This window comes from Syngnathus typhle, linkage group LG4, assembly GCF_033458585.1.
Source record: "Syngnathus typhle isolate RoL2023-S1 ecotype Sweden linkage group LG4, RoL_Styp_1.0, whole genome shotgun sequence".
Lineage (NCBI taxonomy): Eukaryota > Metazoa > Chordata > Actinopteri > Syngnathiformes > Syngnathidae > Syngnathus > Syngnathus typhle.
In genome coordinates this window covers 13,650,850-13,668,223 of record NC_083741.1, presented here as the reverse complement: position 1 = coordinate 13,668,223, position 17,374 = coordinate 13,650,850, and the positions used below count along the sequence as shown (strand labels likewise).

The following is a 17,374-nucleotide window of genomic DNA, read 5'->3' as shown; positions in this document are numbered from 1 at the left end:
GCTCTCTTTAACACAGTGTGGCAAAAATGAAGGAAATTGTTCCAATACGGTCACACGGAGGCTGAATTAACCTTGTGAAATGGATTAATTACGGAAACTGGGGCTACAAAACCAAACTCATCTTGACATGTCGTGTAATTGCAAAACAAATAAAAAGCCATTTGTGTTGTTGAGTAGTGTTGTGCTGTTGCAGGTAACAGTTAACATTTTTTTTTATTAATAATGTACTTTGTGTACAAGCTGTAATTGAGCTACGTCGAGGCCTTTCCAGTTTAACAGCAGTTCGGTCTAATTAATAAAATACGTAGAGTTTTTGTAAATAAATTCCATCTCTGGGCTAACTTAGGCAAGTGCCAAAATGTTGACCATAAATCGTGTCGCTCCGCTTAATAGTAGAGAGACAGAGTTTATTTGGCCCAGACTGACTTGCAGCAAAGACGGGGGGGCGACCACAGTAGAAAAGAGTTTTTCCACATGAGTTTGTCAGGTTTTTGTTTGGCCGTCTTATTTAAGAGGGTGGTTTTAGTGCAGCTTTCAAATAACGTTGGACAAGAGGAAGCCACTGAATTTTGGGGTGGTGCCATTTCGCCTCGGAAAAAGGGACTCTAGTAAGGGAACTTATATCTGCGCATTGGGGAAGTTTGGCAGTTGATGAAGACATTGGCAATTTTTTTTTTGACCACATCAACACTTTCTAAGATTTCAACAAGCCAAAACTATGTCGTTGGTGTTTTAAAATGTGAGACAATTAGCCAATCCATTTTGCCCTAGTAAAAATACATCTTGGCTATAAGCAAGGACAGAAAGCTCAGATTGTGTTCTGTTCGGCCACATTTCCAATGTCAAATAGTAAATATTTTGTGTTCTTTTACATATAGAATAATGTCGCAGATGGATGGATGGATGATTTATCTGAGTCTTTAATATTATATTGCACTCTTTGTCCATTTGAATTGGCAGGTTCAGGAGAGGGATGTGGCAAGATCATTCAGCGATTCCCCAAGAAGGACTGGGAGGGGACAGCCTTCCCTCAGGGGGTGGAAATGGTAAGTGATAACACATTCATGACCTAATAGATTTTTTTGGATGGGGAATTTTTTTGTCTAGTTATTAAAATAAAGAATCTATGCTGAAATATGTGTGCCACTGTTTGTGAATGTTAGTGTTTGAACCGCTGTCTTATTTTGTTATTAGGCTGCAGTGCAGAGGTCTGTATTGAAAAGAGTACATTTTACTAATAATGACGGTTAATTTATTTTGAACTTGAACTCATTATTAAACGCACTATTTTAGTTTGAAAAATGTCTCTCAAAATTGAAAAAAGTTTTTTAAACGGATTGTGATTGTCCTTAGAGTTTTTGCTGCATTTGCACATTTGTCAATCCCAGAGAAGAGTGATTGAGAATCTACGAGATTTAAGGCAAAATAGCATTAGTCAATTCCAGAGAAGACCTTAGGGAATCAAGCAAGTTCATAATTTTGGATTGGCTTTCCCATTATTTGAATCGAGCCATTTCTACATTGGTGAGACCAACCCACCCCCAGTGAATTCACATCTAATGGACAACAGAATTTCCTGGCACATTCATCATGAACTGTTTACGCAAAAGTTCTTCCTGTGCTCGCTAATTAGCAAGCTTTTAAAATTTTCTGAATAATTGACCCTCTTGGTCTCGCCTTTGGTGATACTAAGCTTGTCTTAGTTGCTTCTTGCATTTCTGGAAGGCCACTGGGGGTCTGTGACAGGGGGTCTATTAACCGTATTGCCAGGACATTCCAGTGAAGCAACACGTGCTTGCTTATCTGAATGGACATAAACCTCTCAGTCTTCTTCATAAAAATATCTGTAAACTATCTTTCTGTAAAGGATGTTGGCGTGTCTCATATCAATTTTGTTCATTTGTCTTGGCTGCGGCATTCTGGTAAGCTCAGTGGTCTTGGCATTGTAGGAGTGAAAACCACATGATGACTTCTCAACGCAGTACAGCTCTTGGAAGAACTGATCATGATATAGCGCTGTAGTGTTTTGATTTGTGTGATTCTTTATATCACGACCCACAATGTGGTTGTGTTAAATTTACTCTTTAACACCGTGGTATGTACACTTGGTTACTTATATTTGAAGAACAAACAAGTCACAAGTCTGTAAATGTCAGCGTAAAATCTGCTAGTTGTAGAGTAAAAAATGTCAAAGCATGACCTTGCTTAGGGCTTCAGAGACGATTCTTGAGTTGTTCAGATTCTGTGTATTATTTATGCATACATATTTTCCACTCTTGGCCATTTCCTCACAAATCAAAGTGCACATGTTGTCGGGGGGGAAAATAGGCTGAAGATTTGCTTGGTTAGTTGCAACGCAGTCAGCATCTGTGAATGTAGTTAAAGTCAGTATGCTTAATAAACCAACAAACTTCTCAGGTGTGACATTTCATTTTTATACTTTGATGGTCTTTAACAAAAGCCACGCCAAAATAACTACTTAGAAATTAGACTAATCACAGTTTTGAAATAAAAATGTCAAAAATAGCCTACTTCTTTTAGTCTCTTCTGTTTTCTAAACATTTGTATCACTAGAAAAAGAACATTTTCTTTGCAATGACAGGGTAGTCCATGCAACCATGCAGGATGGATGGAACTAAGCAAAACTCCAAGTCACTGGCACACATGTCCCTTGAAGCGATTCAATTTCAGATGCATTTATGAGCACTATTTGTTGATTTGGTAAATCTATTAAAAGATTCTTAACAGAAACACTTGAGGTTTTTACCGCCGACTCATGTCTGGAGTCCTGTTGCTGTCTTTTGCTACCCACCCCCTCCTTACCCTGCCTCATGCGGCGGGTGTTTTGAGTTTGGGGAATGTCAGAGATCACAACCTGTGGTATTAGGTTCAAGAGCTAAGTGATGTAGAGAACAGCAGGTGTTGAGGCCAACGAGTTGCATAATATGAGTCCGTCATCTAAGCCAAGAGGCATTCTCACGAAATGAGGCTAATTGTAGCCATACACTGGTTGCCTGAATGGAGCCTTCAATCAACAATAGACGAGACGGCCGACCGTTATTATGGCTGTTGCTGAATTGAATTGAGTTGCTGCCTCTGTGTCAATGTGGTCGGAGATAGCTTGACCCTTGTTTATGCAGCAGGATTTATATGGCGATCGAGGACAAGTGACACAGTTATTTTAACATAAATAGACAAGTTGTGAGTGGGTGAGTTGAGCTGCGTGCAGGGTCAAGCTAAGTCGAGAAATTCCCAAGGTTGAGGTCTGGTTATGAGTTAATTTTTGGTGAATGAAACAATAGTTGTAATGGTTTATGCTATGCTTACTGAAAAGCACGCCACCACAACGTGCAAGGTGATGGCTTTGGTGTCACCCGACTGCCTGAATCGTCATCTATTTTGCACAGCATGACTTGATTAGTCGTATTGGATTGGTATCGGATCATCCCTTTCAAATATGCAGGTTTCCACAAAAACGTTTCATTTTAGGTTTGGATTTATTTTGTCCAGCGCTGGCCTTCAAGTCACTCTGGGTGATAAACCATGTTGGCGCTACTTTCTGAGAATCATCTCTCAAGTATTCTAGGGAGGTTTCGTCACGTTTAAATATAGAAACACGGCCACATGTTTTGCAAAATCTATTAGTTTATTGTTTCCAGATGTCACTTGAGGACGTGCACATTGTTTTTGCATCCCTGTGGGTGTGTTAATTTATTTAGCTTTCTGTTTCAGTAGGGCGACCTTGCTTTTGCTTCTTCGTTATTCTTTAGCATTCACTTCAAACGGAGGGAGCTAGGAGCGCAGGTTTTCAAGATTGTACTAGTACCAAATATTGTACTAGTATAATAGTGCACCTATTCTTGCACAAACAGAGTGAAATGGTTGGATAACAGGCTAAATGGGATTCATGTGGTTTTGTCATTATTTCCCACTGAGACAAAGCATCAAGGACAGAAAATAGGGTTTCGTCCATAAATTCTTCCCTGGTACTATTTGCTCATGTGTGACAATGTTTGGTGGAGTGGTGCCAAATGACAGGCATTCCATCTTTGAAGCTTTATGAAGATCGACCATAGTGTTTAGCAGACCCACTCAGCAATTTGCATTTTGGCTTTATGCTGCGCTGGTATGTTGACCATTATTAGTTGCAGATTGTCTCCGCTCCATGAAAAAGAAAATGAGTCATTTACAAACAAGAAACACATCTGGTGAAAACAGTCCATGGAGTTGAGCACGAAAAGCATTTTGTGGTCATAACCGGCCCCCAGCAAACTAAATAACCACAGATGAGGAATGCACCAAGAAAAAGCGTTTACAACGCGTGCGCGCAAAAATGTGTTTCTAATCTTTTCAGGCAAGTGATGATGATAGGAACCAGCTCAAATCCTCATCTGTTCTGGATGAGCCATGTCTTTCGATGGAGGTCAGTATATTTCCATCACATCGTACTTTCGTGTAGAGATCTCGTTGGGTGCTGAAAAAGGATTTCCGCGAGGTTGTCGGACGTTCAACGAACCAAAAATACTAGGCTACGACAATTAATCAATTCAATTTCCAAAAAGATGGAAGCAAAAATTTCTACTTTGTAGGAATTATGTCCGTATGAACTAATACACTACTCTCAGTACGTTTCAAAATATGTTTGCGTGATGGCAGCGGAATCAGGAGGAAAGAATGTCCAGTGTTTGGGATCATTTGACGGAGAGAAGATTAAATACATCGTGCACGAGCACTCTAATGCTCGCCTACACAATATTTTCTAATGTACTATAGCCCTCCATTGCTTTTTGGAATATGTTGCCATACATCCTCAAGTGGATGGACACGGCAACCAGTACACTTTTGATAGTTTTGTTGAACACATGCTAAGAAAGCAATTAGCACATTTTGACACGAGCTGCCAATGGCTATAATTCACGCCGAGTAACTCTACTTGATATGAGTTTGCCACTTGACAGTCAGACAACTTTACATTCTAATTCTCTGATGCCCACATCACTCAACACCCCAAGATGGCATTAAAAGTCGACAGTCGAACACAAAGCTGGAAACCAAGTGTATAAAAATAAGGTTATTTCATAATGTAAAATCTTTTTTTTTTTTTGCCTGATTAATCAATAAGAATAATGGGTGGAATACCCCGTTTTAAAAATATTCTCTTCCTGCAGCCTTGAAGTGAAAAAACACTAAAACATGTCCAAACACTTCTCCATATGAGCTTCATTTTATCGTTAAGTGTTTTATTTTGTTATAACAAACTTAGTTTGCTTTGCAAGTGGCATGGCACAGCATCTAGAAAGCTGTTTATATTTGTGCTCGGCTGGCCTTCTGCTCGTGTTTGTGTATGTTTTATCAGTGTTGTCGTAGAAACGACACCTGTGAGGTTCAAATGCCACATAATTCAGTGTTAAACACGAGGGTAAGTCTTTTGCATGTAGCCTGCAGGAATTGTTCGATCAGTAGACTCATTCCTGCTGTCTACACCGGGGTCATGTTTACCTGCAGGAGAATATATGGAAAAGTACACATTTTGAACAGAAAGGGATCAAGGGAAAAAGGAAAGGGAAAAATATCTGTAGTTACTTTGATTGATGCATGTATTTTTTTTTTTTACTTTTGTCATGGCATTTCTTAGCTCTACTTTTTTAATTGTTACATTTTGTCACAGCATTTGGCAGCAGCAAAATCAGTGATCAGGTGTTTGACATTGACATTTCATAACTAAAGGGACTTGTTGATTCAGAAATATTGACCTTTCAAGGGATTGGCTGGGCTCATGTGGGTCAGACCGAAATTCTGACAGCAGCTCACTGAAAAATTGACAATGCCCATTTTTGATATTACTGAGAGCAAGAAAAAATATAGAACTATTCCCCTCAATTACTAGGTGCAACTCCAGATACTCCCTAAAACCACCTGAACTAAATGCAATTTGAAAAATACTTACGTAATAAGTCAAAAACTGAGCTAGGGTGTTGCTTGAAATAAAAACGAGGGTGATTAAAAATAATTTATTAATTTTACCATTTTAAAATGTATTAATTTTATCATTTATTACATTGATGAAAGAAATACAGTTGAAAGGCAGTTTAAGAAAAGGCAAATGCCTTTGCCTCTGTCTTCGAGGCATCTTTTGCTCTCCATGACTTATATTAATGTCTATATAGTTTGATCGAAAGAAAAGAAAATATTCATCATCCTTTTAAAATAACACACCCTTATAATTTCACCCTTATAACCCTTGAAATTGTGTGACCTTCATTATATTCTCTGCAGCATATCAACTGCAAGTAAACTCAGCTAGCACAGAACCTGCCTTGTCCATTTAATGCAAAAAGTATTATTATGAAACTGTTCTCAATTCCTCTGGAAGGCCAACTTCCTGTAATGAAGGAATTTGACTTCACTTGACCAGCTTGTAAACAGTTATGTAATTTCTGTCATCTAAAATGTTGACCTCCTCTAATAAGGACCATGGCGGCAACATCCAGGAAGGACGCTGATGTTATCCACAGCGCTTGCACGCTGATGGCTGAATACAGCCAATAGCTAATGAAGCAGATTCCTCACATTTGGTCATAGTTATGCGAGTTAGGTAAATTATATTTCAAGATTTGGTTTCAGTTTGACTTGGTGAAGGTCAGGGTCAGTTCAGCAGGGAAGGAATCTCCCAGAGTACTGCAAGCAATCATTCTTCTGGCCTTGTTCTTGCAGATTCATCATGACAAACCTTAATGGCATTGTTCATCCTCAGCCACATTAGTCACTTATGCCCCCCCCCTCATGTTGTCGACTCAAGAAAGAATGTAGTAAAATTTTATCACTTGATGCTTTGAGTCACGTCACCATCGTTTGACATGTTGCACTGCACGTCTGTCTCATGATGTTTGTAAAACATTCCGAGAAAATCTAAACAGTGCATTCCACATAGCAGGATGCTGTCCTGGCCAGTGGGGGAACAGGATCATGTGTTTGTCAGGAAGACCAACTCATGAGTAATCAATGCTTTATGTGTCCCAGTGATGCTAAACACACCAGGAAACAAAGCTGGAGCTGTCAAGGAGGCAGGACTTTCCATGCTGAAAAGTGCTGTGAGATCACCCGGAAATGGGACAGGATGAATTCAAGTCACAGGACACTGAGAAGCGCGCATAGTATTTCTGTAAAAGCCATCTTGAAGCAATTGAGCCACTTCCTGGCTACAACCACCAGGGGCAATGTTGATTCACCCTCAGTTTGGTGTCAAGGCCTAAAGAAGAACTTATGATATTGTCAATTTGAGGTAGACGATATCAGCAAAGGTAACTCCTCAGGGCTGCCTTATTCACCACAATACAACACTGGCGTACAGAACCATCTCGGAGAAACCATGCCATTAAAATATTTATGAAAAAATATCAACTCATTCACTGCTGTGGATGTTTGTATTTGTCCACTAGAATCCAACATTCAATATACTCGTCAAGGGAAGGGGAGGGGGCGCGATTCCCAAAGTAATCAATGAAAATCATCACCAAGCTAATCGATTTTGTGACAGCCCTAGTCGCTGTATATCTGTATTACGAAACAGGCTTCCATGCATGAAAGCTATCGTATGTTCGAAACACCGTATAAATCTTCTGAAGCAGGCGTGTTCATTCTGATTTGCCTTTGTGAATAGAAATGGCTTCACAAGGAATCCCTGTATTTGTGCATTGGTGCCGCATTTTATTCCTACTACCAACATTGTCACCAACGAGCTCTTTTGACTTTTTGGCATACATCTCTAATTCCGAAAGATGGAGTTCAAAAAGTATTAATGTTGACCTGGGTGAGATGTTTCAAATTCTTTTGGAGGAGAAAAAAAATCTAGATCCTTTTGGTGCAGCCTTAGTTTCTGACAGCATACGGGTTAGCAATAAATTATATCCATTGTTGACATTTTTAGTGCTCTTGGTTCGACTGTAGGGCTCTTAGGATGGCAGTGGTATGGGGTTGTCAAACCTTTGACAAACCGCAAAGAAATTGATGACCTTTCATTGGCTTCTTTTAAGCTATAAGATGAAATATGTTTTCTTGTTTGCCAAATGCTGCCGATGTTGCAATACCCCCACTCTGTCATATCAGCACAAGATTGAACCGCTTGTATCAAATGATCCCATCAAGCATGTTCGGGCAGTTGGTGTGGAACCAGATGCGTCCCATTTGGAATAGAAAGTATATGCTATCATATGGCGACCAAGATTATCAAGAAAAAGGGGCCTGACTTTCCATCCAAACCTTTGAGATATTAGTTTCTGACTGGGAAGCTGCGAGCACAATAAAAACAACTGTTAAACACGTGACACCAGATAGAGCGCATGCCTTTGAAGAGTAAAACTTTGTGGAGTGATGAACAGCACGGGTAAAGGAGGACATTAGATTTAGCTTTAGAAGGATTTAAAGACAAAAACGTTCACCCTCATGGCAAAACTGTTCCACAACTTGCTATATGGATGGTGTCTGCGTTGTGTTATTTTAAGCCATTACTACGTGTTCAGCATGTGCAGACCATACGGTTGTTCATTTGGGAAGCACGGGACCGCTGTCAAATAATTAAAGGCGTAAAATGACCCGTGAAATGTTCTATTGAAAGGACAACAAATATTTTGGAAAACCAATGCTAACAAATTTATTATCGGTAGTGGCTTACCACTTCTCGCTACAACCAATCATTGTGCCCCCAAATTGTCACGGATTGTAACAACCTACCACTTATCTTAGCTCACAACAGCCATCTTTATGTACTCTCTGAAATGCTGACTCCCACATCACTCACCAGGTCAGGCACCACCTTTTGACGACCACATACACTGTCACGAATAATATAATGGAGATTGTGACGATGGAAATGAGAATCCCTGCACCTCACATGCACATTTGAGTCCATTTTTATTCGATGAATCGAAGAGATAATCTGTAGCATAATCGATTCTTAAAATATTAGATAGCTGCAGCCTTTGTGTGCCTTCGCATTATTAGAAGGGTCCACTCCATCTCAGTTGTCCTAATGTAGTTTCCGTTGAACAATAAACCAGGAATCTAACACGTGTCGACTCTGCAGATGAAAGCTGAGGACAGACTTCATGTGTTTGGTACATCACAAGTGACATCCTTTTGTTATTGTTTTAAAACTCCCGTGGACACGTGCCGGAGTTGTTCCACAAGTAGTCGTATTTCCTTTCCTCTCAGAGGAAACGTTTCTCCTGTCCAGACTAATCACAGCCACATATTTTAGGAGGGGGGAAAAAAAGAGTTGTTCATCTTAAAAATGTCAGTTTAAGATGGGCCACCATTCGTTTATTGTCTGCTTAATGGAATGTCATTCACCGCCTCGATTTTGACACACAGGTTTATTTATACTTCTGACATAACATTGATGTTTTATAAGTTGAGTTGATGATGAGCAGAAGCGTTCCTGTAGCCTATTACTGGAGTGAATAAATTAAATGGGGCCTCTCTAGGCAGCGGAGGAAGCACCTGTTCCATAGCAGGGTCAATACCAGCCATTATCTTGGTGCGTCCTAAAGGCCGGCGCTCAGCACTCTGACGCAGGGTTTCATTGTACTCTTCTGCAAGCTCAGGATAAAGCTGTTTACCCTACTCTTTTCATTCGTCACTCTTTGAGGTCGGCACTGTGTTTTTGATGTTTTGTGTTTAGATTTTTACTCATGAAATAAATCTAGCAAAATTAATTAAGTTAATTTACACTCTGTTGAAAAGGCTTGCGATGGTAACAGTCATCTGCAGTAGAATCAGAATTTTCATTGTCATTATACATTGTTAAACAACATTGTATGCCATCTCATTAATTAGTGCAACTAACCGCAAGTTTGCCTTGCTATAAATAAAGAAAATACATAAATAAATTGCATAAAACACACATTTTCATTGTATTGGAGTAGAAATGTGACTTACTCTCCTCTCTTTTGCCCGAGATTTTCGTAGCCTTATGTGGCAAATGTGTGTGTGTTTTACATCACTTTAAAAGTGGAAAAATATTTATTTAGCCCCTTTATATCAAAAAACTTGGCAACATGTTTAGACTTTTTATATCCACTGTATGTATGCGATCTGGGAAGGCATTGGCTGTGCTCTCACGTCTACTTTTTGACACTTTGCAGGCAGGCAGATCTAATCATGCAAAATGTGTTTGACATTCTCATGTTGCTTCATATCATTTCATGGTTTTTTTTCCCCCCCCCCATCAATTGTTGCAAAACAGAGATGAGCAAATTTACCAGATTAGGAGTGTTTCAATATCTAGCTAATCTGCAGTTTACGGTAACAGTTCCATAACCTTCTTTGGATTCTGAGTGTTAAGATTTTTTTAAATGTTTTTTTGTGCTCCCAGCTGCAGGCTATATGTGTGCTGTATTTCAACTGCTTACCTGAATTGTGATTCAACTTTGAGTCATAACAACCAAAGTCTTTTTTTCTACATCCCGAGTGTAGTTCAGATTGTCTTAGGTTAACAAGGGCAAAAAAATAAGATTCACCTGACAATTGATTCTTCATTTTACATTTTTATTTTGAAATAGAATGGTGCTTGTTTCTTGTTCGGACACAATTTCTGCTTTCAAGTTGTACGCGGTTAACTCATTGCATGTTTTCGATCTGAGGCAAATCCACATATTGATCTTGTTTCTGCAATTCTTGGCTGCTATGCCTTTACACTACAACACGCAAAGTATTTATTCTGACATTGCAGTTCCTACACATATGGCATTTATGAAGCCCAAATTGCTTGCAGGAGAGTTCGTAAACTTTCATAGACTATTCTTCCTATTCTGTAATTTTTTTTGGTTCTTATTTCAGTGATTCATCATGACCACCATGGCCATCTAAAAATATCTACAGCACCTCTAAAATGAACCATATGTGCCTACCATTGCATAACAGATTAGCAAAGCGGAACAAGGATTGTTGGTAACAGCGGGAAGCTAAGATGAACAACAGCAGTGCCAATTTGGGGAAACAATTCATGATGGAGCTAAGCCTACCTAACTGACTGCCGGCAACGTTTCCCACCAGGTTTACTGCCTTGTTTGTTTCTTATATTTTATCTTGTTGATCATGAGCAATGGAACTAGGTGAGGGAGGTGAGAGATGAAATTTGGGTCAGCTTGAGCCGGAGCTCTGGGGTTGTTTTGTTTGCTGCTCATCCTGTAGACCTGATAATATGACGCTTCTGGACAGGCAGCGCGCCGTTGACCTTCTCACTCCCTTCTGGCCTTTGACACTTCGGACTCCACTTTCCGTCATTGTCTTTGTCTTCCTGCCATGCGACTCTTCAAATGAATGGGGAAAAGTACAAGGTAGAAAGAAGAGGATGAGGGCAGTACATCGTGGAAAGAATGTTTTCCTGACAGTAATGTCTCCTATATTGCTGTATATTAGAGCTGCATTTATGTTCATTATATCATAAAGAATGATCGCTCAAAAGTACTCCTTACCATTCCTCACTCGATGTTTTTTTTCTGTTCTCTCTTGCATGCTTAGGCTACGTCTGATTGGTGAACTAAACGGAGGGAGAGGAGGGAGACTGAGATTCTTGTATTCCCTACCATGTGTTCTCATTCTGTCAAGAAATGAGAAACTTTGATATAATATCATTTGGGGAAAAGAAAAGACAACTCTTCTTGGCATATTTACTTAGTACAAAAAAAAAAAGCCAGAAGAGAGCTAAACATTGTATATTATATTAAAACGTCAAGACCAAATTATTTCGTCAAATGTATTTTGCATATAAAGTAAAACGGGCTAACGGAAATTAGCATGGATGCTACAGTATCTTTAATCAACCACTTTAACACGCACAGAACGGCAGAGCAAAAAGCACACATTACTCAAAGATACGTATATATTTTTGCTTCATGGACACAATCAATATTACTGGGGTCAGTAGGACTAATCTCTCCCCCTAAAGTTCACTAGTGCCAATAATAATCTGTAATATAGCATTGGCACAAAGGATGAAACGTGATATAACGAGGGAACACTGTCCTATACTTTAAAGAACACTGTGTCTAAGGACCTTGTGTGGTTGAAACGTGATCTTTATTCATCCCCCTAATAGATATACTTGCGAGTATAAGGACAAATCTATTTCCTTCCCTGTTAAAGCTCCATCGCTGTCGAAAAAGTCAAAGCCTTGTGACAGTACTCCTCGCCACTAGTCATCCCCACAGCGGTTATATTTGGGCTGGGTCACCCTTACTTACCAGTAGGGGTGCCGTCACAACAGGAGAATGTCGCTCCCCCTGGTGCATTTTTATTTTCAATCAGCGCTGCCCCTCTCGTACCTCAGCGTCACGATGCTTAGCAGGTCAGACTGCAGATCTTGTGTCACGGGCGGAGGTGGTGAATAGTGCAGTGGGGTGGGAGTCAGTCATGCTCGGCTGCAGCACATGATGCGATGCGGCAGGTTTAGCTGGAGGGCAAGCCTTTTCTCCACTTTGACATCAATACAGCAAGCGTGTCCCAGAGTTCCATTGTCACTTGACTGCAGGCTAATTTGAGAACAGGAGATGCCCCGTCTTGTTGGCTTTTGCTCTCGTGTCAGTTTGTGTGGCGTGCGCCGCATGAAGGCTATGTTCTATGTGTTGATCTTTGCACCTGTTGTGCTGGGAAGGATTTTTGTTGCTTTCGCTGAGCTAATTTACAGTACAACTCCTCTTTGAACCTCTCCGTCATTCGTTCTCTAATAAATTTCTCCCAGCCTCAGGTGGATAGAGTTGTAAATGAGACATCAGATGTACCCCTGAGCAAAGCCCTTAATCTCCGCTTCTCTGAACATGGAACCGATCGGTCTTTGCTTATGTTGGTGGGCTTCCAGATGTGCATTTGTTTTACTGCCTTAGGATGATAGCAACCTGGTTCACTTTAACCATCATATATCTGCTTGTAACTCATTCACTGCCAGCAGGGTTTTCCGTATTGCCAGCCGTTTTAGAGTATTTTGACTGATCTTTCAAAATCCATAGAATAACATTGTGATCTGTGACAATATAAGCACTGAAGCTACAGAAAAGAATCAAACATTCTTTCACCAGAAAGGTTTTCTTTCTGGTGTTTTCTGTTATATAATCACCAGAAGATCATTGGGTGATACCACCAAAAACAGATGTTTCTGACTAAAAAGCAGAGAAAACAAGGTTTTTGTGGAAATAAACCTGTCAAGCATGTCGAGAACATTGACTTGTTGCTAATGTTTTGCTTTTGTGACTCCTCAATTATATAACAAAATCGAGGCTTTGATTGAGACTATTGATGGAAAACTTAATATATTTAGAGATACGGCAGAACCCTGCATACTCACAATTCAGCACCAGTTCATTGCAATATGTCCTCATCACCACCTGTTTGTATACATTTGAGGTTCTTGCGCAGTCATGTCATTTGGTGAGGCAGTTCTAAGTGGCTCCTGATTAAAATGATTGCAAGTGTAAAATATTTTTTTAACATGCGCCAGACCTCAAGTGCTTCTTTGTAGACCCTCTGGCCAGTTTCTACGGCAAAACACTGGAATGATATCACAGAGCTGGACTCATCTTTTCAATGTAACTGGCCCCGCATGGCTCTATCAATGTGTACAGTATTTGTGTCTCTGTCTCCCATCTATCCATACATAAACACTCTGTTACGCACACAGGATATTATATCAACTGATCGTCTGAGGTATTTGGTCTGCGCAGTGTTGATCTCTCTTTTTTGACAACAATGAATGGCATAGTTGGAATAGTTTTGGACAGGATTACAGTTGTCATCCTCGGGACGCTTTTAGTGGGGGCTTGCTCGCACACCTACTCCCACAGCACCACAATAGGGGTTAAACAGATTTCCTGTAAGCCATTGTATCCGCTTGAATATGGTGGCTTCCTGGTTAAAACCTTCACGTTGAAGAAGCTCGCGGTCTCCTCAGCAATTTCCGCTCTCAATTCCTGTTCCTTCCTTTTTACATACGCTCCTACCATTCCAGACTCCCCTTTTCCTTTGTTAGTAATGTTAGTAATGTCAAGTTGTTACTCGAAATAGTGACAATTTGGTCAAACATATAGCACGTCCGAGAGAAATATTTGATTAAAAGCCAACACCTTTTCATCACAATTGTAATCACATCAGGTATGAATACTCTGTATCAGCAAGTACTCAAATGTATATAGTATCTGTCGAAACAAAGTGTATTAACAAACACCAACCAGAACTATCACTTAGACATCCACAAGTCTACCACTGAGCGTCTGACAGGTGTAGCACTAAGACGTCCTTCTTCTTTTCCTCCGATAACTGTAATTCCTTGAAAAGTCAAAAAGTAAAGGTCAAGTTAATCATTTGATGCTATCTGAAATCAGGTCATGTGAGGCGCTCTGTTGACTCGCGTGAGACTGTCACGTTTTATGACCTAGAACATTTTTCCCTCATACTTTTGTCCAATTCAAAAATTTTACAACCATTTAGGCGTGCGGGGATTGAAGTTTCACTCTAAGGAGTCTAGTCCAACGTCTACATAAATTATTTGTCCCAGGACTGTTTTTCTTCCTTCAAAAGTCTCTATGGTGTTTGTTATTGTACATTGGGACATCAATTTGTCAATCCAGATGTCACTCACTCACTTGCCCATTGGTTCACTCGCTCACTCATCCGAACTAATCCACTGTCTCCTTCGTGCTGTCCAGCTTTCTCCAGAGAGCAGTCAAAACATGGTTTCAGAGCCAGGCCAGTTTAACCTCCAGCAAAAACACAACAAGAGCAGACACAAATACTTAACTGCAAGTGCGTGTCTGCCGAACATATTTTGGCACCGCCTCTCCCACACTTCTTCAAAGTTTGACCAACCTCAGTTATTTGTTTACTTTTGTCACTTGTGAACAACAGAGGTTAGTTGATTTACTGTCTGTCCTGTAAATCCATACTACATATAAACATATTATGTTGTTTGCGGACTTAAATTTCCTTTAATGCCATTTCAAAGTCTGTCCGAGTTCCATTGTCTGCAAGTGACTCTGATGACAGTTGTAAAACTTATAATTCATCTTCTGTGTGTGGAAAATGAAAAATAAATCCCAGAACTATTCTGGAAGATATTGACAAGATCATATTTGAGTTAACTCTCAATGAGGATGGCATTGTATAATAGAAAGATGTGGTATGCATTTTTTGCCTTATTTGTCCCTCTTTATCCAGCTTTTTTATTTGCTCCTATAAAGAGAGTTCCTGCAATTTGTGTCAATGTCTCAAAAGATGTCATTGGAATGCCATCTTTTATTTGACCTTTTTTAATGATGGGACACTCACGGTTGGTTAGCCAAGGCATTCTTCTTCATATGACCATATCACTTCCAGCTTTAATGAGTAAACGTAATTGCAACACATCCTGTTTGCGTTCTTTACAGGGCCATTAGGAATGAATATGCTACTGCCTGGTCCAATGAAGTAATTGAATGAGCTCTAGCAGAAAGTCTCAAAAGATAATTATCAATCCGATAATTATAGAACTGTTGAAAACCCAGTGAAGGCAGACTTTGCTGTGAGTGCTTCTAGCAAACTGCATGGGTAAAGAAACTCCCCCAAGTCAGCCTGGGGGGGCTTGTTCACATTGCCCCTGCCTTTGCAAACATTTTTCCAGAAATGACCCAAGGGCTAAAATGATCTGCGATTTTATCACGGAAATGATGGGTGCTCAATGACTCCCCCTCGACTGTCGCCGAGAACACCGGCTTCTCTTTTGATGGCTATTAAACCACATGGCGCAACGTTTTGTTCTTCGAAGCCGTCGCTATTTTTGGACATACAATATGTTTGCCGGCGAAATACGATGTGACACACTGTTGTGTACGCTGATAAATAGTAATAAGGACACAAGCTTCACTACTGATTTATGGACGTGTGATGTTAGCCCTGCTAGCAGGTCTGACCCTACAGTGCCCGGATGACAATTGTGATGTCGTAATTAGTGAGGGCAAATCTGTTGAATATTCATTTTCTTCTGGTGTGCACAAACTACAATTAACTTGAATGAATTATTTATTATCAGTCTTGAAAAACAGGAATTTATCGGTATTACCTTGTATAAATATGTCTTGCTGCTGTTAACATATTTTGTACACGATGGTCTTAGTATCTTATTATTTTTACAGTTTTGCCAGCCGGGAGGTTGGAAGCTGTCCAGAGAGAGAAAAGCACCCACTTTCTTCACTGTCGTGCTGACGGATATTGAATCAGATAGACACTACTGCTCCTGCCTCACTTTTCATGAGGCTGAGGTCAATCTACAGGTAAGATTGCATACCATCTGTAAACCTTTTCACCGTGATGTCACACATACTACTAGGTAGCAGAAACTCCCATTGCACCACAAGTAAACAAACCTTCGACCAAGGAAGAGCAAACTAGAAAACTGAGTAAATGACTTGGATGACGACTTAAGTTTTTCATACTGAAGTTGTCCTTTGTTTATCTTGTTTTTGCAATCTCATGGTGTCCTCCTTCACGTGCCTTCAGATCTCATTGGACTTGAAATGTTTTAGTTGATAGAATCTCTGTTCTAGTCCAAATTCCTTTGGACCTCTGGGTATGTCAGTTTGTGAGGTTTCTGATTAACTATGAGCATCACCAGCCCTCCCACTTATCCCAGAAGTGTTGCACGAGCCTCATTAATCCTGATGTAATGAAATGTGAAATCTCAGGCTCCTCATCCTCTTTTAGATTGCCACGATACTAAAATTAATTTTGGTGAGTGTGAAGTACCTTCAGTTTGTCACCTTCATGATGCTTAAAAGCCACCAGGGGTATTTTGGTTGAGCAAGATGATGCTTCTCATATTCTGTTTTCCATTATTGGATTCTAATTTAGTTTTTTTTTTTTTATTTAATGCTCTTCTGCACTTTGTTTTCAGTTGTAGAAACGCATATGCGTGACATCGTCCATTGTTATGACAAAACAAACGTCAGCATAAATGCGGACTATTAAAAGGCATGCTGGATGTTGATGGGAGATATATAATGAACCTTTGCTCACCCTTGTTTTTTTATTCACTCACGCGTGCAAGTCGACATCCCCATCTATCATTACCAACAGATTGATTTGGACTTGATTAGTGTATGATTACAAATGACCTCGTCTCTCGCTGACAAAAGCCCACACAGTACCAAAGTAATTGTTTCACTATGTTTGTCTTTGCGAGAGATCTCCAATGGGTCCTGTCATTTTGCCCATTGTGATTTCACATCCTTTAACATGTGCACGGCAGTCGTCAATCACATTCCAGTTTGATCAGCAAGTCTTGTTTAGTTGAGGTGGAACCTCATAAAAGTCTGTGTCAAAAGGTGGACAAGTCACTACATCGGAATCTTCC

At 40.0% G+C, this 17,374-nt stretch overlaps 1 protein-coding gene and 1 long non-coding RNA gene across 5 annotated transcripts in view; one reads left to right on the top strand and one right to left on the bottom strand.

The window, feature by feature from the left end:
• The window catches only part of sbf2 (SET binding factor 2), a 58,245-nt gene that overhangs the window by 3,333 nt on the left and 37,538 nt on the right, over nucleotides 1-17,374 (top strand). For 2 of the 4 annotated variants that reach the window (XM_061276347.1, XM_061276345.1), the window contains exons 2-4: nucleotides 961-1,046; nucleotides 4,355-4,423; nucleotides 16,158-16,295. In XM_061276347.1, the coding sequence (XP_061132331.1) occupies nucleotides 961-1,046; nucleotides 4,355-4,423; nucleotides 16,158-16,295 (293 nt within the window). The remainder of the gene's footprint in view (nucleotides 1-960; nucleotides 1,047-4,354; nucleotides 4,424-16,157; nucleotides 16,296-17,374) is intronic. The other 2 variants (XM_061276348.1, XM_061276346.1) reach the window with 1 other exon arrangement.
• On the bottom strand, nucleotides 10,564-12,504 carry LOC133152995 (uncharacterized). The gene is made up of 3 exons (XR_009714233.1): nucleotides 12,243-12,504; nucleotides 11,475-11,599; nucleotides 10,564-11,309 (listed from the first exon to the last, which is right to left on the bottom strand). It is a non-coding gene; the product is annotated as an uncharacterized LOC133152995 (long non-coding RNA).